Source organism: Epinephelus moara, chromosome 14, assembly GCF_006386435.1.
Source record: "Epinephelus moara isolate mb chromosome 14, YSFRI_EMoa_1.0, whole genome shotgun sequence".
Taxonomy (NCBI): Eukaryota; Metazoa; Chordata; class Actinopteri; order Perciformes; family Serranidae; genus Epinephelus; species Epinephelus moara.
In genome coordinates this window covers 1,056,136-1,082,674 of record NC_065519.1, presented here as the reverse complement: position 1 = coordinate 1,082,674, position 26,539 = coordinate 1,056,136, and the positions used below count along the sequence as shown (strand labels likewise).

The window sequence follows — 26,539 nt, the reverse complement described above, 5'->3', positions numbered from 1 at the left end:
CAGAGGCAGCAGAGCATCACATCAACACAAGAGAAGTGAATAAATGATGGCTGATGGTACAAAAAAAACAAACTTTAAACTTTCAGCTGGACGGCAACTAACCTTAGAAATGTATTCATTTTCTCAGCTTGAAGTGTAACCTGTCAGGTGACCTGAGAACTTCACAAGCAGCGATCCAATACTGATTTCAGATATCAAGTTTATTCTGACACAAACCGCTGATTTTGTCCAATATATTTAATTCAATTCTATGTTTACGACAAGTGTGAGCAGCGTGTCGATACGCTCCACAGCTGAGAGAGCTCAGAACAAACATGTCAGCTGTTTGGAGGTATTTCAGATTTATGTCTTCGTATTTATTTGCAACATTTTGTATTATAAAGTTAGGACAGACATGTTTAAGTTGAGGATGATGTTACCTTACAGATAACACGGTGTCACAATCAGAGCTGGCTCAAAGCATCTCTCATGAGAAAGTCCTAAAAACTGAAGGTGTGTGTGAAAGTTTTCATTGTCGTTAGTTTTCATCTTTGTAGCTTCAGATTTTCCAGATTGTTTGTATGTGTGGTGATGAAGGACGCTGCATCACACGCACACACACATACACACACACACACACACACACACACACACACACACAGAGGAGGCCGATAAATGAATCTCACACCCACTCCAGATGAGACTTTCAGCATCACACTGAGCCAAAAAACCTTCTACCTCACCCGAAAACGTGTCTGATAGAAACACGGCTGCACATGTAGCTTGTTACCACCTGACCGTCATCCACTTCACATCCAATTAATCATCACAGCCAAACATGACAAACATCAGCAACTTGAAACAATATCCTCTCCACAGATATTTGGCTGTGTCTTCACACCGCGCAGGTACACGGAGATCACAGCCTGAACACCCGCCACCCTGAGGGGTTAAAAAAAAGAAAGAAAGACACACTCTGCTTGTTGGATGAAGCCGAGCCTGATGGGCTGTGATGGCTCCCAGCAGGGAGGCAATCAGGCGCACACGATCACAACACCTCCATTGTTTTACATGAGGGGGGGGGGGGTTCACACACAGGTAGAGGATCAGCTGTCGGATCAGCCTGACGCAGAGCTGCTCTCAAACCTTTTGGGACGAGTCCGTGTCAAACTCAAGTCGAAATGTGAGTCTCTGAAAGACGACATGACATCTGAACATTCCTTCCAAAGCTCTGATCATTTTTTGCATAGCTGAGACCAAATCCTCTCACTGCAGAGGCACAGAGCTCACACATGAATTTGTTCCAGGTCAAAACATGAGATAAGTCTCAAGTCTCAAGTCTCAAGGTAGACGAGTGTAGCAGCAGTGAAGTCAAGTCCAAGTCTTCATTTTGTGACTGTCGAGTCTACATCTCTGGTCTGACTTCAGTAACTCGAAAGATAACACCATGTGTGTCAAAAGTGTGTCAGAGACTCACACACACATGCACATGTTAAAAAAAATGTATGTTTGCACACACACACACACACACACACACACACACACACACACACACACACACACACAGAGTATGTGGGTTTGCATAAGACAGCTGGGTCGTATCCAGAAAGCGCCCGGCTCCTCGTCTTTCTTAATGCAGTGTAGCGTGTAAAGTGTGTCAAAGACTCATTTTAAATAACTCTCACATAAAGAGAGAGGGAGAGAGAGAGGGAGAGAGAGAGGGAGGGAGAGAGAGAGAGAGGGAGGGGAGGAGAAAAAACAACACTTGGCTAACGCCTCAGAAAAAGATTACTCTGCTGTGTTCGTTTTTTTGCGCAATATGGAGAGATTAAAGCAAACACAGTCGCCGTTTACTTTGGACTGATCTTTGGGTATTTCTCCGCCTCGAGAACAAAGAGGGAAAATCGCGCTAAGCTCAGCGAACCAAGAAGAGTCCAATTAAATCCTCCTCGTAAAAAAAAAAAAAAAAAAAAAAAAAAAGACTCCACCACATTCGTATAAACAATAAATGTGCCTTTTGAAATGCCCCTATTTGAAGTGATGAACACACACAACGTGCTTCTAAGCAGATGTCACATACGCATGGAAAATGAAGCATGGAACAATTGAGGATGGAAGCGAGTGTGTACGAGCAGCTAAACGTTCTTGTTTTTGGACGAGGCTTCTTTTCATCCTGCTTTATGACGGAGCGCAAAGCAAACTTGAGAGGGGAATGTTTCCGAGCTGTGTTTTTGTTGTTGTGCTGCAAGAAAAGTTTTCTTTCCTCAGAGACGCTCGTTCGGTCTGTATAACAATCCTAAACCAGAAAATCTTCAGCTCAGGGTGATATAAAACAGAGCAGAGCAGCAGATCCTCACACTTCAGCAACACTTCAGCAACACTTCAGCAACACACGTTCAGTTCACACATTTCAAATTAAAACCAAAGTCCTAAAAAATGAACTTCTATGTGTTCATTTCTTCTGTTTTTTAAATAAAATAAAATCCCATGATTCACACGCAGATATTTTCCAAATCTGGTCAGATGCTTCGAAGCCTTTTCAAATTCACTGCTGATGTGACTGATGGTCTGAATTTTTATTTCAGACCTCCAAATGCATAATTTGAAAAAATATTTACAATTTTTCTGTTTGAGTCTGAACTGATCTGTTCACGAAACTTTGTCAAATATTCATATGAGCAGGGTTAGGGACACATTTCAACAGGGACGCTGTCTTTGACAAAACACAGTGTGAGCGACGTTCACTAAACAGATACGTTCAGTTCATCATTGAACAAAAACAGGAGGACGTTCAGTGAATGCACTCTTTTATCTCGCTGATGCACATTACAGCATGTCAAAGGCTGGAACCGTTCAATATCTGGCCTTTGTGTTTGACAAATGATTTAATCAATTAATCAATTAATGTTTTCAACTCTACAGTGAGAAGATGTGCTCAGTGACAAACAACCACTTCATGAACGTATCCTACTCAGATTCTGTCTGTGACGTCGACAGCTCTTGACAGTCCCTCGGACACAGCTGATTACTGCTCTTTACAAAATCAGTGACACCTTGTTTGAATTTACAAAAACCTGAAAGTCAAGATATTGCCTCATAATGTAGCAGATGTTTTCTGTTGATGTGAACTGGAGTGAGACATTCATCAGCTCTGTGTCAGCAGCATGTCGGAGCACGCTAAGGTTTGATCTGTGTCCTACCTGTGGGCTGAGCGGTGGGCAGCCTGGCCGGAGCGACGCAGAGAGGCAGGAGGAAGAAAAGCCAGAGTGAGCACCACAGAGCCGTCATTCCTCTGGACGACGAGGTGAGACGCAGAGCAGGGAGGCCCGACTCAGACTCAGACAACATCCTCCGTTCGCATGCTGTCCAGCAGAACGGCGGCCTCCACGCCGCAAGAAACTATCCAACAACTCCCCGCCGCTGACCTGAGAGACAACAGACAGGAAGAGGAATCAATCACAGCTGAAGTCTGGATGTTCGTCATGAGACTCTGGTCCACTGAGGTGGAACATTCAATCAGCTCTGAAATTTAGAAATATAAAAATGAGGTTGTGAATTGAACACAGTACAAAGAAGCGCCCTCAGCTCTGCACACATGCTTCCATATTCTGACCTGACATTCCTCACACATTTCCAGGATTAGAGTGGAAATCCCTCTTCGCAGTTTTTCTCACAAACTTTCTCAGAGCACCTGATGGCAGCTAAGAGACCTGTTCTCCGTGCCCCCGGCCTACAGTACAAGTTCATTAACCAATGAATTAACTTTGCTGCGTCAGGATTAGTTGAGGACGAAGAACAATCACATAATTTCAGACCTTTCAGCCTGTCACTCCTCTCACAGGACTCTTTTCTGCTTGAGAAACTCCTCTGCATGGTTTAGCAAGCAATTGACACGGATTCACTAATCTTCCTGCAGGATGAGGAATGCTGGAGTCTATGGTATCAGTTGCCCAATGTGCCCAGCGGCTCGCAGGAGGAGGAGGAGGAGGATGAGGAGGAGGAGGGAGCGTGACGGCTACGGCGAGCGACGGCGGAGTGCTCTGCTCTCTGTTTGCTTAAGCAGGGAGAAGCTGGAATGCACCGAGGCTGGAGGAGAAAGCTCTGAGAAGTGCCCAGAAAAGCAAAGCACAAAACCCCCCACATGTGCGCGCACACACACACACACACACACACACACACACACACACACACACACACACACACACACACACACACACATCTACCTTTAACACTTTTGGGGACATTACACTGACTTACATTTATTTCCTGGAGACTTTCCCTAACCTTAACTTAACCAAAATCAGCTTTCCAGTCTGACACTCAGCTTTTGTCCTGATTGCACAAACTGTCCTCAGTTAGCTGGTCTTTAGTCAGCGTCCCCAGAAGGAGCCTAAGTTAGGAACACACAACAACTGTTAGCTTAAACTTTGGGGGCTCTGTCCAGCTTCAGAAAAGCCTTGGCTGTGAGACGTCCACCCGACAAAAACAGACGCACAGGTTTGGCGAACACACACGCAAACATTAGAGAGTGGGCTTTGCTGCGGCACACAGAGGTGTATTGTACACACACACAGTCCAGAGAAAGGTTGTGTTGTCTTAAGTCTTAGCAGTGCTGTTTTTCTTTCTCTCCGAGGACCTGTGACCCACTCCTAGCTCAGCACAAACCCAAGCCCTGCGAGGCTCTGTTTGCACATTATCACTCCTCGACACAGAAAACAGCGACTGGGGGAAACTTGACGAGACACACATGAGCAGATAAAGCAGCATCGACACACAGAGTCTAATCCAAACAGTGCACCTCTCATGCTTCAACATACAGCGCTGCGGCCTTTCATGTTCTCTACAGGCACTTGGGTGAGCTCTTCTCGGCCTCTCTCAGCCCATCCTCACCTTCTTACAACACGAGACGCCTACACGCTGCTGCGGTTTGTTTATACAGCTCGATAAGGCCTTCGCTCTGCGGGCGTGGAGGTAGCTGATTGCAGGCCTCTCCGATTTGAAACTTTTGTTTTCTCTGGCACACACACGTAAAAAAAACCTCCAGCGTTTTACAACCACTTGAGTCTGAGAGCTGACAAAGTCTTCAGGGTTGGTTCATGTCAGCGTGCAGATCTGTTTAGACAAGTAGCATGACGGCCTCTCCAGCCATGTGAGGAAACACTGGGAAACAATACCAGCTTTAACTCTGACTAATTTGGTGACAGGTAAAAGTTGAGACTACCTTCTCGTGGTGTACAAAGTGAATCCTTGAGTTTGCCGAGCGGCCAAGAGCTGCAACATGATTGATAGCATGAAAGTGGAACAAATTAAATCCTGTGTAAGCACAGGAGGTAATAAAAGTCCTTCCTTGACAAAACAGAAACATTAGATCCTCTAGTTTCTGAAATATTGAGTGATGAAACTCAGCTAAGAACTTTTTACACCAAAGTGGACACTGAGCGTTGGAAATGAACTCTTCACAGACTCCACAGTGACTGCAAACACTTTGATTTCTATTAACAACCTCCAGAAGCAGAGAAGAAGAAGAGGAGGAGGAGGAGGAGGCGGTATGGATCCCAAAGACCCAGCGAGGAGTTCAAAGCCTCCAAAGTGTTTTCATGCTAATATTTTCTTAAAGCATGAAAGGGAAACACAACCGGCACGGTGAATAATACATGAACATTAATCATGCAGAACTATCCTCACATTGTAACAGCTCCGAGGCAGAAAAAGGCTCTCACCAGGGTTCAAACCCTCGTCATCCCCTCTCCCCTCTGAGAGGATCAATGCCAGGCCGTCACATGCGAGTCACACCTCTCCGCTGTGTCAGTAATCTTTAATAATTAAGCCGGAGAATCAACAGCCGGGGCCGGATCGACTTTGTCATTTTGGGAAAAGGGGATTAAAGGTTTTTTGGGAGAGCACAAGTGCAAACAGCAGTCGGGCGCAGGGTGAGGGGTGGAGGGTGGATGGGTGGTGGAGGGAAAGATAGACAGACACACAAGTGGGTAATGTTCCATATCAGTGCCTCTTCTTCTTCTGCTCCTCTTTAAAAAAAGACTCCCATTCACTCCCGTCACCTCGTCCCCTCACTGCTCCTCCGTGTCTCATCACACCGCCGCCCTCTTTTCACAAACAGTCCAGTGCAGCCTGATGTGAGAGGAGAGCAGATATCGATCAGCTCTGCATCTTAAAGCTGTCAGAGCTTCACTGTGACTCCAGGTGGAAAGAGCTGCTGCAGGCGCTGGAATCAGCCTCCTGTCATGTGTCCTGCACTGCACGACTATACCTGTCCACATGTTTGTCCTCTGCATGACACAGAGGACACGGGACACTATAGTCTCTCTGGGAAAATAAGAACCAACAGAGAATATGATGATTTACCCACTGAGACACAGTGTGGACATCACAGCACGGGGAATTAGACAGTCAGATCATTTACTGAGGTGGATATCGACTGTTTTAACTGTTATAGATTTATTATAGTGGATTTATGTGGAGAAGGGAATCCCATTAAGGACCGTAACGCCACTGGAAACTTCCCTTTAAATGTTATGGTCACAGTGTGAGCTCCTGCAGAATACAGGGCTGTGAAATATAAAAATGTTTTGAATTAAACTCAGTGAAGTTCATAACTGAGCATCAGAGACATATTGTAAGTGACAGGAGTCTTACACAGATTTAAGAAGTGGTAAAGCTGCTAATAAAGGCCAGATCAGGTCACATTTGGTTTTTATTATTGGAACATTACAGTGAATTAATGTGTGAGCTGAAAAAGATCAGCTTTTCTTCTCACATGAAACAAGTTGGGGCCAATTAATGCTCCGCGAGCAGCTCCACGCACCGGGATGGTCTCAGGCCAATTTGGGAAATGAAAAGAGGCAATCAGAGTCTCATTTGGAGCCCAAATGTGTGTGTGAGGCCTCTGATTGAAAAACGCTGCGTTATTTCTCGGGTCAATAGATACAATTAATTTGCAGCATTAGCCAAACTATTATCATCCGCACGCTTGTTTTAAGGCTGACACGTTTAATAGGCTGACGCGCTACATGTCCCAAATCTCATTTTCAGGCCCCCTCTCCTCTGCTGCTATAATCCCGTCATTCTCTCCGGTGATGCTTCGACATGGTGGGAGTCAGAGCTGAGCTGAGTGGCCACAAATCACCATCTGAATCCGATTGAAGCGCGTGTGTTTGAAGAGGAGGATGAGTGATGTGCTGCTGAGGGAGAGAACCGCACAGCGCGTTCACTCAAAGCTTTCTGGAGAAACTTCAGAGCTGATCAGAGGCATTAGGGCGCGCGGCTGATGTGTAATTCATATTTCTGCTCCCAACCAGTGAAGACGTCACTGATGCAGCGAGGAGAAAAGGCGTGTTCATCCTAACGAGCTCAGGACGCCGATCAGAGCCAATATCTGTGTGTGTGACAGACACATTCTGCAGGAGGCGTTTCACTGATGAGACATGGAGACACAACTTTGATTAGACGCGTCTAATGGCCATCCTCAGCCCGTCCTCATGGACACACCAGCGTGCGTAATTTCATCCATCTGATTTTACACTTTTCAGTGCTGGAATTTTCTGGAAACCAAAGTGTCAATATTTTAAAATTAAGGAGAGGTGTTCACACTTTTGATTTAGAGAAAAAAAACAGCAAGTTGATTTACAGTAAAAATAAAGGAACAACTCGGAGGAGAGGGGGGCGATTTTTAGCCTCGCGGCGTGCGTAATTTCACCAACCTGCGCCACACACGGTGCAGCCAGCATTAATGAGCTAAGAAACACAAACCTGTGCGCTCTCTCCAAACCGAGCTGACACAAATACGCACAGGGAGGACGCGCCGAATGCTCACAGCCCGGGGACGGTCGAGTCGTTCCCTCTGCGGCACCTGTGAGATGGCACGGCCGAGGGTTTGGTCCTGCTGCTCCACGCTACACACACACACACACACACACACACACACACACACACACACTGAACACTGAACACACTCCTCAACACAACACGGCCACTCAAAGCTGAGAGACAACCTGTCTGACGCACATCTACAAGGAAGTTGAGCTATTTCTCTCCTGTCTCAGTCCGAGGCTGCAGAGAGCTCATGATGATGATAATAATAATGATAATAATGATAATAATGATAATAATAATAATAATAATAAAACCAGGCCACTCACCCAGAGTATTCCGTCTCCACAGTAAGCCTCAGTATGTCAGATTCCACCGAGCACAAAGAAGAAAAAAAATCAGCCGTAATTTTCCTGTAAACTTTATAAAAACCCAGAGAACTTGTTAAAATCCGTCCTCGCGCGTCACGGAGCAGCTCGGCGACACAGAGTCTCGGATCCTCCTCACGGCTGTCAGCAGAGTCTCAGCTCGGGCACCGCCGCTGCCGAGAGCCAACTTCTCCACTAAATCCTGTTTTCCAGCGCGCGCTGCTGTCCAAAGTGTCCAAAGCTCCTGAACGCGTTCATCCTGTCGTGCACGGGGACGCAGCGGAGCGGGACGCGGACCGGACGCAGTGAACGCGGCTCCTCGCTCGGCTCCAGCGCGGATGCCAGTCGGTGTGTTTGGTTGCCTCGGATCAGCCAACTCGGACTGGTGTCTCTCCTCCGCTGGCTGCCTGTGAAGTACGAGCTGTGCTGCTGCCGTCAAGAGACAGCGGCTGGGAGGAGGGGGGACTTCCTGTCTACACCTTCACAGTAAAGGCTCGGCTGATGTGCCAGTGACGCAATGCTTCTCTGGGTTGTGTCTGAAACGGAATCTGCCTTCAACAGAATATATTTCCCCCCAACATTTAATTTAACTGTGCAATTTAAAGGGTGTTTGGTAACGTGTACAGGTCACGTTTCATCATTGAAAGCGGTTCAGTTGTTTTTAAAGACACAATAATTAAGATAAATGAATGATAAGTGACACCAAAACACCAAATCTGAAAACCATGTGTTAAATTTTATATATCATTGAGTATAACTGCCTTCATCCCTCCACCAGTCCCTCCCTCATTTATTGTTTCTGTTACTTGAATCAAGATATTTTATGAAATAAAGATATTCTAAAATCATTTTCTCAGCACCGAGTTGTTTCAAACTGCTGCATAAATAGTTAAAACTGTAAACCAGATATTAAACTCACTGATAACTTTAATATTAAATAAACCAGGTCTATAAACAGCCTCCTTATGGCACAACCTCTCCAGGTGGATGTAATGAAGTCATCACAGGACGCACACTGTGCCACGCAGCTGCACAGACCAGGCTTTTATTCTGAAGGCTGCAGTGTGTCGGTGTGTGTGTGTCGGTGACTTGACTCTTCTCTCCTCTCCGGTGTCTCTCCGCGGTCGGTCCGGGATACCTCCTGGCTGCCTGTGCCTCCACCGGGCTGCGCGCCGCCGGGACAGGCAGCAGCAGCAGCAGCAGCAGCAGCAGCAGCGGGGGGAGGAGATCACATTACGGCGCGTCGCTGCTCCGGGGCCGCTGGAGGCAGCAGTGACGCTCCGCTCCAAGCGCCTCCCTGCTCCTCTCTGGGTCCAGAACAAACCTGAAGCCAGAGCTGCTGTTTGAGAGCTGAGTGCACTCCAGGCACTGGGGGCCAATGTGCGGTTTGGGGCCCACAAAGGGACCTGGAGGGGTTTCAGGTGGTCTCTGGGAATAATACTCAGCTGGAGGTGGATGTCTACAGGTAGTTACTGTGAGCAGATCTTTTTAGGTTTCTCCATCAGGGGATAAAATCCTGAACAATCAGGGGCCCCGAGCTGCACAGGGGCCCCACAACGTGTCATAGATGTATCTGAACTGTAGCGCTGCAGACAAACAACTCAAATGACTGACAGGTACTTTTATTAAAAGGTTCTGTTGTACCACAGAGTGAGACAGAAGTGTGTTAAGTTTCAGACCGTGATGTGTTCAGGGTCCAACTATGTGGAAATCTCCTTCTGTGAGACAACACTGGGACGTTGAGTGAGTGTTGTTTGATGGTTCAATCAAGACAGCCAAAACGTTTCAAAATGAAAGTTGCGGCAACATCTGTGACATCACCTGGCCGTCACCTGGCCCTCTTTCTTCTGACAGCGTTGAAACACGACCAATTTTTCTTTTGTTTGTTTTGTTGTATAATGCTGATTTGTTTCTGTACTCAGTTGTATGTAGTATATCTTATGACTGCAGTTTGGGTGAAGAGACCAGGACAAATGTCCACTGTGTGGGACAATAAAGTTCATCTTGAATCTTGAGTAATAAACAAACATTAAACGCCCAGGACTCAAACCTCCGTCTCCTCTGTTAAAACCATCTATCCATCCATTAGAGCTTCTACCTGTGAGGACTCTGTTGCTCTGTACACTACGTCACGTGATGAAACTTTTGGCTCTTACAAACACCACCATGAGACAGGAATAACTTACATGCAGTTGTACGTTAATGGAATCAATGTCCTTTTTTATATTAGAAAATGGGCGTTGAGTAAAACTCGTCTTTGTACGTGAAGCTGACGTCACAGCCACAAACAAACAAACAAACAAACAGTCAATGAAATGTAGTTTGTTATAAAAAAAAACAAAGATGCGTGCATTTGCTTTTTTCACAGCGATTATATGATCAGTGTTTCCTGGTTTGTCAGAGAGCGTCTGATTGGACATGAAATCAACGTCACCATCTGGCCGTCTGCCTCATAACCACGCAGGCTGTTCTCACAAATTTTTATATGTTTTAATATGAAAAGTAATGCCAACAAATTTGTCATGTGACCAATGAGCTGACAGCAGTAAACAAGGAATCAGTCCTGAGCACTTCTGTGGAGACAGGTTGGTCACAAAAAAACAGACTTTTGTCCTGGACTTTCCCCTGAAGACACGTCTTCAGATCTGTGTGGACTCTGAGTCATTTTAAGGTTCGTCCTCACCATGTTTCTCTTCCTAAACCTGACCTTAGTAACTATAATTGCGTAACTGTAAGTTAAGGACATAACGTCATTTGAGGGGTGCAACAAAGTGTTCTGTGAGAATATGTTAAAACGAGAGGCAGATTTTAGCATCTGATCAGGATCGTTTTTGGCCAGGGACTCTGTTTGACAAATGTTTGCTGGGGTTTGTTTAGTTTTTGTTTCAAGGAAAACTGTTTACTCTAAAGACTAAAGTCACTCTGCACTTGTGAATAAAATAAAAAGCTGATGGATCCAATAGTTGGGAAAGTTAAGACATTAAGAAAAGTGGAGTTTAGAAAACATCAGATTGCGATTAACCTTACTGAAGGTCTTGTAGTGATTTACTGATGTTCAGACGCTTCACATCGTGTCTTCACGTGATCTCAGTGTGACTCCTCCTTTCACCCACCAGACTAATTGTTGCATGTTAAACACAGTTAAGGTGATGATGATGTCATCCTTCAGGCAGAACGGCCTCCCGTCATTAGCATACTGTCACCAGCTCAAACCAGTTTGACCAGTCGGCCCTAAAGTGTGCTGAGTGAACAGTAAATTACCATTAAGCACCCGTTTCATGAGGCTGTGGGCTAATTACTGCCGTCAGGACAGAGGTGATGGCGGCTCTAAACAACGTCACAATTACTGTCATCTCTTCAGCTGTGTTTTCACAAGAGAACTTTATGACGCCATAAAGCAGAGCGACCCTCTGCTAAGTGACTGAGGAGGCTGGAGGGAGTGTGCCGCCAGCCGTCTGTGTTTGTCCACACGAGGTGGGCTCTTCACTGTCGTCTGTGACGATCCACGGCAACACCTCATAAATCATCATCATCATCATTATCATCATCATCATCATCATCGTCACACTGACAGATTTATTTCTTTTATAGCATAATAAACTTTGGATTTTGGACTGTTGGTCAGACAAAACAAATCTGTCACGCTGAGCTCTGGAACATGTGACCAGTATGTTTCACTAGCTTTAATCGACCAAACCACCAAACACGAGCCCTCATGTGTTCACGAGTTGTCAGCAGCTCAGCTGGAGAACGATTGTCATTTGAATAATTTAAAGAGGCCTGAAAATATTCAGTGTTTCACATGTAAAAAAAAAAAAAAACAATGAGGAAAGAGTTAAAAATAAATAAACATTAGTTTGTGAAGCTGAATTTAATATTAAAAAAAAATAAAATTAATCATCACTGAATCTTTTGGGTTTTAAACCAACAGACTAAACATTTTATTAATTAATCATCAGTCAAGTCAAGATGGCGTCTTACAGACTGCTGTCACCACCTACGTCTACTGACCAACCAATAGAAATGCAGCATGAAATGAGCCAATCAAACAGACAGACAGCAGCTCGCCATGGAGGCAAAACTAAAGCGCTAAAAGAAACGTGAGGAAAACCTTGTGATGTGTCCTCCAGCTCTGACCATGATCGCCTTTGTAAAGAAGGACCAAGCATGGAAGGAAATAGGGGCGGAGCTAGCAATTACACACACACACACACACACACACACACACACACACACACACACACACACACACACAGCAGTGTAAAGTGACCACAACACATTAGATTATTTTTAATTTACATTTTAATAAGATTTTTCAAATATTTTATCATCGAATTTTGGACAGTTTTTTGATATTTTTCAGACATTTTAATAATGTATTTAAAATATTTTTTGAACATTTAAGAAACATATTTTGAGTTAATTTCACAGTATTTTGTGGACATTTTATCAACATTTTTGCAGAAAGTTTCTTAATGTCTTTTGGATATTTTAATAATGTTTAATGTTTATGTTTAATAATTTTTTTCTGACTTTTTCTTTTTACATTTTCTGACATTTTAATAATGTATTTTGAACATTTTATTGATATTTTTTGGACATTATTTAAACATATTTTGGGTAATTTTCATAGTATTTTGTGAATTTTTTTAGCAACTTTTTTTTTTTTTTTTTTTACATTTTCTGACATTTTATTATCTATATTCACAGTTGGAGAAGTAATAAAACCAAAACCCGACCACACGTTAACGCAGCGTTGTTAAAACGTATTCACTACAGAACACTGTATAAATGTATCAGTGCTTCGCAGAAACGTACAATGCCAACATTTATTCTGCTGACTGGGCTGCTGTTGGCAGAAGTATTCACCTACTTTATTAGGACACACCTAAATCATCACTGGTGTTCAGCTTGTACAACAACGCAGCTCAGAGTGCTCAGAAAGTGCTGAGTCATCCTCTGGTTTGACATCACTCTAAACTTAAATGCCATCAAACGTATCCCGCCACACACAGGTGATGATGCTTCAGAGCTCTGGGAAAGTCAAATGAAGAAACAACACGCCGCTCTCATTAAAGTAAGTGAAGAAGAGGAGGAGGAGGGCAGAGTGATGATGAAGGTCCGGCTCAGTGACCCTTTGGACTGCGGCGCTCTGTGAGAACGGCCGGTGGGAGGGAGAGAGCTCGGGAACAAAAGCCAGCCGGTCAGGACGAGAGGTCATACAGATGGTGAGAATGCTCAGTCAGACAGCTCGAGTACTGATGGGCAAACTGACCACATGACCTCTGCTCACACACACACACACACACACACACATTCCTCCCCCCCAGCCCTCGAGGGGGGATCAGATCAGCAGGAGATGAAAGGTGAGGCCTTTTCATTTACGCTGGAGTTAAAAATTAAACAAGAAGAAGAGGACAAAGAGGAGGAGGAGGAGGAGGAGGAGGAAGAGGAGGAAGAGCAGGACGGACTCAGAGTTTAATCTGAGCTCTAATCTGTGACGGTCCAAAGACAGAAACATCCAGACTCATCTGAGCACCTCCTCACTTTGTTACCAGGCTGCATATGATAGCACCAGAGACTGGGAGCATCCACTGTCTTCTCTGCGGCGCTCAGTGTGTGTTGCACATCGTGTGTGTGTGTGTGTGTGTGTGTGTGTGTGTGTGTGTGTGTGTGTGTGTGGGCAACAAGCGATTGACTCTTTGTGTGGACGAGGTGGACAAAGGCTACAGGACTAATCATTAACAGGAGGGACTGTGGACGGACAAAGACGCAGCACAAAGGGAGGGAGTTGATCACTGAGGACACTTCACACTCGACTAGATGCTGCTCTCTGCTCTGTGCTGCTGACCCACATACAACAACTGTCACACTGCGTCTCTGTCACACACACACACACACATACTGTATACAGAGGTTCCCAGCACAGGGTCACGACCCCTCTGATAGGTCATGAGATGAACCGGAGGGGTCATGAGATCAAGGAAGAAGAACTGACTGAATAAAAAGATAATTCCGAGTTACATCAGTCGACCAAATCACTAGAAAAAATGTTGGCATTGTACGTTTCAGCCACAGATATGTTAAAGTTGTACAGTGTTATAGAGCAGATACATCGAAACTTTATGTTTCAATAACGCTGTGGTTTGGTTTATGAAAAGATCATGTTTTGGTTTAAAATACCTGGTTGTGATGGCGCTATCCCTGCTGGAGAGGAAGCTGCATCTCAGTAAAAACAGGTCCTTTCCATGGCTCTGTCCTGACAGGAAACACAGCCATGTCTGGGTAAAAACTGCTGCTTTTTGCCGCACTATCTCTGCAGCTATGTCTTAGGAAAAACAGCCACTTGTCATGGCACTATGGTGACAGGAAACACAGTGATATCTGGGTAAAATAAGGCTAAATTTTGTGGCACTATCCCAACAGGAAATGCAGGTACTTGGAACTAAAACAACCATTTCTCATGGCTCTGTCATGACAGATAACGCAGTGATGTCAGGATAAAAAACACCAATTTTTCGTGGCACTATCGAGACAGGAAACACAGCCATGTCTGAGTAAAGAACTACCGCTCATCATGGCTCTATCCCCACTGGAAAAAACACCATGAGTTGCTCTCAAACACCAGCGTTTGGTGGATAAAAAGCCGCAGGAATAACAGTGACAGGTTGCTTATAAACCAACCACTCTTACTTGTTGGTCTTGAATAATGCTCTGCAGCTTGGCACAGATCTGGCCTCGGTGACACGCCATCCTCCGTCCCCTCCACCTCACGATGACACAGTCAGCTCATATAATGTGTCACTTTAGAAACGATGACATGACATGTATGAAACGTGCACATGTGACATTCAGGTTTGTGTTAAAGTGCAACGCCCCAAATTTTCTTCTGGCGACTGGGCTGCTTTAGAACAAACTTACTGTGTTAATTAAACATCATTCAATAAGTATAGATATTTGTGCAGTGACATAGTGAAACCAGTGACGAAGGGTCACATGAAGAGACACTTTTATTTTTCAGAGCCACAGAACAAAAGGTTGGGAGCACTCCTGTATGCACACACACCCTCATTTATTCCCAAGCAAGTCATAAAACCAACCAGTGCCGTGAGAGTGTTTGGAGCTGTGCGACAGCAGCAGCTACAACATGTACAGTCCGAGCTGCAGCTCAGCATGTGGAGATGCCACAACTGAGTGATGGCGGCACTTCACCCAACTGAACACTTCACGTGACGGGTATCAAACAAAGAACTCTATTAGTATCAGCATCACATTAATGGTACTGGTATCATTACTTTTAAATAGTTGGAGGGCTGAGTGGCGTGATGCTGCTATATGATAATTCCACAGTTGTTAAATCATCGGCTTCCTGCTCCTTCTGAGGGAAGAACTGTGAGGATGGTTTTCAAATGGACAACAGCACAAACTAACAAGTCAACATTGACTAACGTTGAACTCTATGAAAAGCTTTGTGAGTGAATCCACTGTTTGAGTAACTCTTGTTTCTCCCAGAGTCAGATATACTGACTGCAGCATATGTTCCTACATCACAGAGTGTTCTGCCTGTTTGTAGTGGGGGATTTTTCTCCAGTGGATTTAAGAACATAGGCATCTGCACATGCACTCATTCACAAACAACATTTGATGTGTGCAACGCCAACCTCAGAGCGCAGGGAGATGCAGTCGATGAGAGAGTGCGTGCAGCGTGACTCCTGTGTAACCACAAATTGCGATGAGCGCCCACACCTCGAAACGAAATGAGATCAGCAGGTTTGGAGGCCGATGTGAGGTGAGCGGAGCGCTCTGCTGTGGCTCTGCGGGGTTCCTGCACACTGTTTGTGTTGTCTCTCCGTCTCTGCTGGCTGTAATGGCCTCAGTAATGGGAGCCTTTTGGAGGAGAGGCTAGAGAAGAGAGCCAGTCGGCCCGTTTGGCACAGTCGCTCCCATTACGCTTGTGCTGAAGACCGCCGAGCTGCGAGTCATTTTCGCACTGTGGCTTGATGTTTTCCTCGCTGTGAGAGAGGAGCGCTTGTTGGTGAGGGCGCAAAACAGTTTGACAGCTTGACTCGGAGCTCCTGCGTGTTTGCTCAGAGAAATATATCTAAAGACTGAGTGAGAGTAAATCACTCAGGCACAACTGGATCACTGTGCTCACAGCTCTCAGAGTAAGACTGAGGTCTTGTGAGGGGACACTTGTCTCTTGTGGCAACGAGCAAACTGACAGTGTGTGATTAATTAGAGAAATTATTTCTAATCACATGGGACTAATTTACCGGGACACTGGATTGGGTACTGGGAACCAGTTCTGAATGGGGATTCATTAAGAAACTTGCATTTTGATTTTATTTATTGCCTGCTTCAAGTGAAGTTTGGACCCACTGGGCCTCCATCTACATCACCGGTAATGCATATGTCCAGAGCAACCCTGTTGCCAGAATATATGTTGGCAATGTACGTTTCTGCCAATCACAGATACATTTGTACAATATTATGTAGCAAATACAGTGAAACTTTATGCTTCAACAACACTGTTAATGTGAGGTTACCTGTAGGTACAAAAACCACCTGGTTATTGTCATGTTTGGGCTTAAAATAACTGGTGCTGATGGCAAAATCCCAGCAGGAAACAAAGTGTAGTCCCAGTTAAAAAGAATCGCTTTTTGTGCCACTAACCTGTCTGAAAGCACGCAAATATCTCTGGCACAAACAACTACATTTAGTGGAACTATCCTGCTAGAAATGCAGCTATGTCTTAGTTACAAACAACCACTTTTCATGCAGCAATGTCTCGCTAAAAAACAACCATTTTTTGGTGCACTGTCCCGGCTGGAAGCACAGGGCATCTTGCTAAAAAACACAACTGGTTTTCGTGGAAACTCTCCTTGCTGGACATGCAGGGGTGCCTCATTAAAAACAACCACCATGTGCACTATTCCCACTGGAAATGCACCAACATCTCAATCAAATATTCACTGCTTTTTGTGGCACCATCCCCGCTAGAAATGCAGTGATGTCTGGCTAAAAAAACAATCTTGTCTCAGCTGGAAACACAGTGCATCTTGCTAAAAACACGACCGTTTTTTTGTGGAAACTCCTCCAAATGGAAATTCTCAGTAATGTATATCTCAGTAAAAACATAACCACTTTTCAAGGCACTATCCCCGCTAGAAATGCAGTTATGTCTGGCTAAAAAAAACCTGCTTTTCTTTGCGCACTTCTCAAGGCACTATTCTGGCTGGAAATGTGGCAACATCTGAACAAAAAAACATCCATTCTCGTGGAAACTTAGTAGGTGGGAAATGCAGCAATGTTTCACTAAAAAAACAACCACTTTTCAAGGCACTATCTCAACTGGAAATACTGTGACATTTCAATAAAAAAATGACTACTTTTTGTGCCACTAACCTGGCAAGAAGCACACCTGTGTCTTGGGAAAAAACAACCACTTTCAGTGGCACTCTCCCAGCTGCAAATGCAGTGATGTCTCAGTAACAAATGACCACTTTCCCAGGCACTATCCTGGCTGGAAATGTGGCGACGTCTCAATTAAGAAACGACAAACTTTTTGTGTTACCAACCTGGCTAGAAGCGCGCTGACGTCTCTGGACGAAACTACTTTTAGTGGCACTATCTCCACTGGAAATGCAGCAATGTCTTAGTAAAAACAATCACTTTTCAAGACGCTCCCACGGCTAATAATGTGGCGATGTCTCAATAAAAAACAATTATTTTTCGTTGCACTGTCCTGGCTAGAAATGCAGTGCATCTCGCTAGAAGAAAAAACAAAAGCCTCTTTCTCATGGAAAATTCTCCCAACTGGAAATGCAGCCACGTCTCAGTAAAAGTTTTCATGCCACCACTTTCCCGGCTGGAAACGTAGCTTAAAAACAAATGGTTTTGATGTTTGCTGGTCTTGAACAGTTGTCTGCTGCTAACCATAAGTGTAACACTATCCACCGTCTCCTCCAGCTCCAAGATGACACATTCAGCTCATTTACTGTGTTGCTTCAGAAACGATGATATAATATGTAGGGAAGTACAAATGTAAGGTATCTGTTGGTGCAGGACAGACTGTATAATGCCAACATTTTCTTCTGCTGACTGGGCCGTCTATAGTTACTAAGTCTGGGGAGTTACTTTCAGTGGATGTTTCTCCAGATAAAAGCTGCTGTTTATGTTTATGCAGAATTCATTTAAAGACTCTTACAGGTAAAAATGAGGAAGTACAAAGTGTTTCACAGGTTTACAAAGTTTGTCTTTATTAATGCAGAATTAAACGTCCAGATTTCTGCAGGGAGTTTTGTGACTTTCTCCCTGTGTGACAAAGAGCTTATGTGAGCTGCTGTAGCAGAGCTGTGAATGTTCTCTTTCTTACTGAATCTTCCTGATGCAGTAAAAACCCCACTGATGCCGTCCTCCAAGTAAATTAAAAGAAGTTCGTTAAAGATTATTTGCTGCTATTCAGATGTAGTTTGGCACAAAAGGCCTGAGATGCTAAATCTTGTCGGTGTTGTCCCAGCACACAGAGGCCGGTTGTTCTGTGTCTGGGCCTTGGCACACTCCATCCGTCTCCGTTTCCAGCTCAGGCTTTAGCTCCCTTCTGCTCTGATTATGAGCTGAGGTGTAAAACTGAGAGTCAACAGAGCAAACAAAACAAGCCCTCAGCTGTGTTTGCATTTGCACTCACCCAAAAAAACACCAAGAGTCAAAAAGCAGCTCTCTTGCTCTCCTCCGACTGGCCGTCAGTTCCCAGAGAAGTCAGAGAAAATCTGCTGTTTACAGGGGATAAACAACAGAAGCACTCCGCCACACATATCCATTTATATTCAAACTAAACTCACACACACAGTCAAAGACGAGGCAGCGCTGCCTGTGAGGCCGGAGAGAGAGCTAAACGTCTGGCTTTGAGACGGAGCATGAGTTTGAGTGTGTGTTTGCACGGCAGCAAAACAAGAAAGATTTGTAGAAATGAGGAAGAAAAAGCAGAATCAGATAAAAGAGGCAACATTTGGGGAGATTTCTCTTCCCATGGAGCTTTTTCTCTTTAATTCCAACACAGGCTTAAACACTTCAGTCTGATCAAACAAAGCAGTGTTATCTAATCTGCAGACCTGAACGTCAAGTGATATCTTGGTTAAATAGGCAGCTGCGAGTGCTTGGCAAGGAGCTCAGGGTCGAAAAAAAAGGGTCGAAAAAATGTGTAGCTCAGCCTGCTGCGTATCAGCTGCTGTGTGGCTCCAAGAGCTGGCCGACTGCCTCGCTGCCAGCCAGACAGTGTGAAAAAAAGCTCCATTGAACTTTATTGAATCAAGGTGGAGACGGTGGAGACACTGATCTGGGCTCGGATCACAGCGAAGAGGGGCTTTTTTCTTCCTCAACACTCAACAGTCTGAGAGAGCAGTGAAACTAATGTGAGTCAAACTGAGATGCTTCAAAATCAGAATTAGACTTGTTGCAAAGTGAAGTGTGTCAGATTCATATAAACTTTCTTTTCCTATTTGCTCCCTTCATCCTTTCAACTGTCCTTTTCCCTCTCTTCTTTCTCTCCTCTCCTGCATCACCTTATTTTCTGTTCATTTTCTCCTTTAACTTCTTTGTTATATTTTCTTCTTTTCAGGCTGCTCTCAGACACTCTGTATGTTTTCAAATGGAAAGTAATTCCCCAAATTCATATATAACCCACGTAATCATGAGCCAATCATTGGTACCACACACTGAGGAAGGCTATGATCATGTGACCAATGCACTGACGGCAGTGAACAAGGAGGCAGGTTGCGGTGGTGGATGGGACTTTCCCCTGGAGTCACGTGTTCAGATCTGTGTGAACGTTTAGTCATTTTAAGGTTTGTCCTCACCATGTTTCTCTTCCTGAATCTGACCTCTGTAACTTTACATTAATTACATAACTGTATGTTAAGGATGTAACGTCATTAGTGGAGCTCAGTTTCATTTGATATTGTACAAACCCTTGTATGAGAATACGCTGCTCAAACTCAGTCCAGACTACATTTTAAACAATGATGCGCGCTGCTTGGACGGAGACGGACAGGACATTGTGGTTGTCCGTCATCCTGCCAGTAAAGTACTATAATTTGCACGCCTGCCCAGGTGTCGTATTTCCATCACTGCAGTTTGGAGCTGGTCGGAGCTGGAGCTGATAACACCTGTAGCTCCTGCAGAGTCATTTGACCCTGGAGTGAATTGTAACCTTTCTCACTGAATAAAAAACATCCAGATGTTAACAGGTGTTGGTGGGTTTTTGAGCTTTATATCTTTCCTTCCTTAAATTCTTGCCGTCTTTATTTCCTCTCTTGCATCTGTCCTTACATCCTCTCCTCTGTCCATACATCCTCTCCTCTGTCCTTACACCCTCTCCTCTGTCCATACACCCTCTCCTCTGTCCTTACACCCTCTCCTCTGTCCATACATCCTCTCCTCTGTCCTTACACCCTCTCCTCTGTCCTTACACCCTCTCCTCTGTCCTTACATCCTCTCCTCCCTCACGTCTCTTTCTCTCTCTTACTGATCTGAAAGTATCACAGATGCTCCTTAAAGTATCCGTGCTGCTGTGGATACACTCAGTTTCAGCTCTGGAGCATTAAGTGTTTCTTCCATCACTGTTGGGGGGACAGCAGGACGTCATGTCCACATCCAGAGGACGGTCCAAGACTCACAGCAGACAGCAGACTATACGTTTCACTATACAAACATAGGTTAACACAGCAGTGAGCATGCACGCAGCCAGAACCGCGTGCACGCTCTTCTGCTGAGGTTACATAAACTCAGCTGTCTCTACTGCTCTCATCAGGTCAGCTACAGCGCCTCAGTTTTATCTCCCGACGCTCTGATCACATGACGTCGGTGCTACATTGGTAATGACACACAGGCATGCAGGGTAGCGCGTTCACCTGAGGCTACTGCTGACACAGTGACAGAGAGGTGGAGGCCCTGCGGTGAGGAAGATAAGCTGCGGGAACGTGGCGTTAAAGACAAAGATGAACCTGACTGGAAGCCTCATGCAGTTTAAAGAGTGGGGAAACACATCAGCAGGTCGGTGATGTCATTTCTGGTCCATCGTGTTATTCACCGGAGTATTTTTAGTATAACTCAGTCGCTGTGCTCCAGCTGAGCTCGGAGGAAAATGGTAATCATCAGGTTTGGTGTCAGTCAGAGAGTCGGGTTTCTTTATCTGCAATTTCGCGCCAACGTTTAGCAATAATAGAAGAAGGAATCCATGATGGTGAAGGCTCAGAGAGCATTTCACACCAGCAGTGTGGAAATCGCAGCCAAATAGAGCAGAATCCATCCAATGCAGAAACAGCTTGAGTCCTCAGAGATCTGCAAACTGTTGTTCTGTACTGTAACAGCCGGGCAGGACGCACCTCTGTTACACTATACATTCAGACTCACTGGGTAAGGTTGTGACTTTATAATTCATGTCTACATGTACCAAAGAAAACCTGATGTTTGAGCTGCAAATATCAAAAAATATATTTAGATTTCACTGATTCTGCTTTTTTATAACACTGAAGGAATCAGTCACACAAAAAACTGATGAGACTACACTTTCATTCCCACAGAATAAGTGGTAGAACACGGTACATCACTGACTATGGTAGTTTAAGTCACCAATCAAAACAAAAACCTCTAAAAGTAAAGTGTAGTATCGTCTGCATGGTGTCAAGGAGCACAGCACCAGGTATTTGATTAAGGTTGGGCAGTGAGTCAGAGGTCTGGACACAGGTAAGGACTCGGCTGCTTTCACAGCTGCCCTGTTTGGTTCAGTTCAGTCACACTCAGGTGTGAACACATCAAAACAACCGGACTGAGACCTTCTTGAAGAGGTGGTCTCAGTCCGGTTCCAAAGGAACTCTGGTGCGGTTGGTTTGTGGTGAGAAGGTGTTCCGACCTGGATGTGAAGCAACTGCAGTCACATGACACATTGTTTGGGTTAAACATGAGCATGTTACAGTCCTGGAGGATTATTAATGTGCACCTCCTCCTGTACTGCCTTAATATGCACATTCAGCACATCCAATGCATCAAAACATTGTTTTCTAGTTCTAGCTCGGTAACTAACCTTTACAAGAACGACTCCTGACATGTGACGTAAACTCCACAGATAGAAGCTACAGACATGAGATGTGCCACTGAGGCTCAACTAACAGATCAAAAATAAGAACAGGAGAAAGATCATGCTGTGAAAGTGTCAGAGGTCAGAAACTCTGTCCAACTGCAACATCTGTCCCAGTGGTGGTCTCAGGCTGTCTGTGGGGCAGGGGCAAAATAAAATACAAAGGGCACCAGCACGCACAAAGTTTTCTATCACGTAGGGCAGCCTGTATAGCACTGCATCGTGTTTTCTCCATTTAAGACTGGCCTAGACTGCCAAGGCATCATTTTCTGTGTTTATGGGCGCAGAATAGAAAAATGCTACTTGTTTTTTAATACTGGAGGGGCGTCCTGGAGGGCACTGCATCATGTCTTCTCCACTGGAGGGGCGTCCTGGAGGGCACTGCATCATGTCTTCTCTACTGGAGGGGCGTCCTGGAGGGCACTGCATCATGTCTTCTCTACTAAAGTGCACCCCTCAGTAGACTACATCTCAGAATCACCCCAGAGGACACTTTATCATGTCTTATCTAAAGGCCCTGACACACCAAGCCGACGGTCGGGTGTCGACCAAAGTCGGGCCATCGGTGAGCTTCTGTCGCCCTAGTTTTTGCGGTGTGTCCTGCACCGTCGGCACTTTGATGTTGGCGGCTTTTCGGCCGATTGAGCATGTTGAATTGGCAGCAGAGTGTTAGCCGCAGCATGACCGAAGGGAAGCACAGCCAGTTAACCTCCGCTAGACTCTGAGCTAGCCCCGGCTCTCCGTTTGGATCCAACCGGAGCACCGAGCCCTGGTTTGTTATTCAGGTTAAAGTGGGAAGAAGCAGCAGGTTTATCGGGCAGCTGAGTGAAGTGGAGCCTGCGGAGGAAACACCGGGACCGTCTGGATGTAATAGTCCGTGGAGGTGCTGCGGTGCTCGGCTGCACAGATAGGAAACCCCTCGGCTGACAGGATGTACCACTCTCTCACTCCGCTCTCTCTCACGCAGGCGCAGAATGTACGTGCTACTTGGCCGTCGGATGTAGTCCGTGTAGTGTGTTCAAATGCAACTGACACAGGGCGACGTGAGGCGACGTAGACGACGCAACAGTTGGCTTTCGTTGCCGCTAGGTCTTTGATGTCGGCTTGGTGTGTCAGGGCCTTAACATAGGAGCATCCAAAAGGCACTTTTACTGCTTTCTTGTGTAACATGGGGGAAACAAAGGGGCAGCAGCCGCCCCCCACCCCCCTCTGAGTCCACCACTGATCTTACCTGTACCTTCTTCCAGTCTCTGCTGATAATCAGTTTTCTGATCAGGGTTTCCTTCTCTGCTTCTGTCAAGGAAGAAGAGAGCAAATGAAGGCGCTCAGCAAAGACAGATGAAAGGCTATTTTCTGCCCGCTTCTCATCCAAAAGCTATTTTTAGCCTGCTATTTTTTTCATAACCGCTCCCTCAGTTTCTAACCAACATCAAAAAGCCGCTGCTACAACCGAGAGCTTGAAAGAAAGATAGAGGGAAGAGAGGAGATGGGCTTCAGAGAGCAGGAGGATATCTGCATGTGTGTGTGTGCAGGTCAACGCCAACACGTCCACACAGCTGCTGCAGTGTAGCACAGAGGTGATGGAACAGGTGGGGTTTGTGTGTGTGAGGTGATGTAAGATGGGTTCAAATGAAAATGACTATTGGCGAACACAGCACTGCCTCTTTCTCCCATGATTCAGTGGTGCTGCAGTGTGGTGTCCTTTCAACTCCAGCCAGTTGTGTTGCATTCATCTGACGAGAGGGAGATTTTTCTCTCTCTCTGTCTCTGCTGCGTGTGGCTGTTTTAATGACTGTGTGGGAGGGCGGAGAGGCGGAGAGGCGGAGAGGCGGAGAGGCGGCTCTCTGACCCGGGTTTCTCATTTCTCCGCACAGCACTGCTGGGCTCATCCGCTGGATTGCAAGAGTGGGAGGAGAGGTGGAGGTGAAGAAGGAGAGACTCACACGGCCAGTCGAACCTGTTGGTGAAGCCTGGGTGAAAGGGATACACACACACACACAAACACACACACACACACGCAGCACCTCTATGACTGACTTGATTTACAATCTGCCAATCAGAGCAGATGTTATCTCGTCTGCTGTGAAGTGACACAAGGCCTCGCTGCCTCTCGCCGTCCAAACAGGTGTGCATGACAAGTGTTTTGTTCCCAGCTAATTCCTTAATCACTGTTTAAACACATGAATTGTGACTGAATGTGTTTTGTATCGACTGTTTCCATGCTACTGTTTGTTTTAGCTCCGCACCCGACCTCCTTATCGCCGCTCACTGAACTCAGGCCAAACAGTCCACCTGATAATGAGCTTTACATGCAGAAGGAAGAAGGACGTGTGAAAATCTAAGTGTCAGGAAATAAGAAGTTGGAGCAGAGAAGAAACTGGGAATTTCAAAACTCACTAAAATACAGCTGTCAGTGTCGAGCCTCCACTTGATCACTGTAAAATGAAAAAAGGTGTTCTAGCTAGCTCAGCTGTTAGCAGGAACACTTATACTCTGTGACCAATGTGACCACGGGGTCAAAGGTCACACTGGTGTCACTGACTTTCAAAATAAAAGCAACTGCAGCTTGATAACAGTGATTTAGATGTTAGAATATTACACATATACTGCACTTCTTTTTACTGGGTTTTATTCTGAAAAATAAAACGTAGATTTTTGTTCTCACCTGCTGCCTGCCTGTGTGGAGTTCAGTTTTACCCGTCAATTTATATATATACACATAGTTTTAACTGTTACACAGCATTGTGAGGATTACCCGTCGAGAACCCGAGAGCTGCTACAGGTCTATGTTGGCTTTAGCATTATAATGTGCTCTACCACATTAGTGGAGGAGTCCATCCATACAGCAGGGTTAAGAGTTTGCAGATAAAAAAAAAAATGTTTTAGACGACATTTAAACAAGTCTTCACTATAGAAGCAACAGCATGGTGATTTATTCTGTCAGCAGATAAGATAATAAACTTAGGTACTGTGACGTCACCTGTTGGTTTGTGTACTCCCACTCTGAAGCGGGATTTTCGGAGCCAGAAGACCATATTTGGAGAGGAAGGTGGAGCTAACTGTTACGCTAGCTGCTAGTTTGGTTAGCACAGCATATTTACAGTCTTGGAGCCAGCCTCTAGTGGACATTAGAGGAACTGCACTTGGCTTCATTTGTCAGCTCCAGATGTTGCCGCTTGGTTCTAAATCTTAAAACTATCTCTACAAGTTCAAGTGGCAAGTTTTTTTGTGACAACTCCAAATCTCGTAGGCAGCAGTGTGGAGTGGTTAGACGTACAACCTTCACATCCCGTCTCCTGCCAACAGTCAGTGTTGGTTTCTCACCACCACAAACTTTTCCTCATCGTAAGCATGTAAATTAAGTTTTCCTTTCACCTGGACACAGACATGTTTTCTCACCTGTAATACAGTGTTTCCAAACTTTTCCTGTTTCACTGAACATAAGATAAGATAATCCATTTGCAAACAGGAAGCAGTGAGACAACATGGCGATAAACTAAATAATGTAGCAACAGATTTTTGTGACAGTAACAAACTACTGTATTTTTCATTTGCAGTGGTGCAGGTAGATCTTCATGTGACATCATCTGAATCCACAGTATGTAATGTGGTTTTTGGAGCTTCATGAGACGTCATGTGACCGTGATGGAGTCTCATTCACTACCTGAGTGACTTTGTTCAGGCTTTGTTAACAATCTGTTCAAACAGATGCAGAATGTCACTGATCCTCTTCTGTCGCTGATGTGTAAACAACATGAAATCAAAGCCCTGTGTGTGTGTGTGTACAGACCATGAAGCCCTGTGTGTGTGTGTGTGTGTGTGTGTGTGTGTGTGTGTGTGTGTGCAGGTATAGAGGAGGAGGTTTTACCTGCGTTCCTGCTCTCAGCAGTGAGCAGGGAGTGTTGTTGGCAGACGGCAGGTATGTCACAGCATGTATCAATCATCACGTCACTTCAGCTGGCCCCGATCTGTCACGGCGAGGCACAGAAATACCTGACGTGAATTGGCTGAGTGTTGGAGGTGGAGGCGTAGCTTTACCGTAAGACAAGTTGTCTTTAAGAGATGTTATGCAACTGATAGTAAACGCTGCTGTCAGTGAGGTATTCACTGGGGGTTCAGCGAGGGTTTCTTTCAGCTGCCATTGTTTCTAAATGTGGAAGTTTTTAAAAATAGTTTTTTAGTTTCAGAGATTTATCTGTGGTTGATTACTGTTCATTCAGATCGACTCTCA

The 26,539-nt window shown here is 45.1% G+C and overlaps 1 protein-coding gene across 9 annotated transcripts in view; it reads right to left on the bottom strand.

Moving 5' to 3' along the window:
- The window catches only part of fgfr3 (fibroblast growth factor receptor 3), a 102,040-nt gene extending 93,464 nt beyond the window's left edge, over window positions 1-8,576 (bottom strand). For 8 of the 9 annotated variants that reach the window (XM_050062121.1, XM_050062120.1, XM_050062123.1 and 5 more), the window contains exons 1-2: window positions 8,136-8,576; window positions 3,180-3,404 (exon numbers count right to left, since the gene is read on the bottom strand). In XM_050062121.1, coding sequence (XP_049918078.1) covers window positions 3,180-3,327 — 148 coding nt within the window. In that variant the 5' untranslated portion in view covers window positions 3,328-3,404; window positions 8,136-8,576. Of the gene's footprint in view, window positions 1-3,179; window positions 3,405-7,746; window positions 7,937-8,135 lie in introns of those variants that run through there. The other variant, XM_050062122.1, reaches the window with a different exon arrangement.
- Between the last annotated feature and the right edge of the window lie 17,963 nt (window positions 8,577-26,539).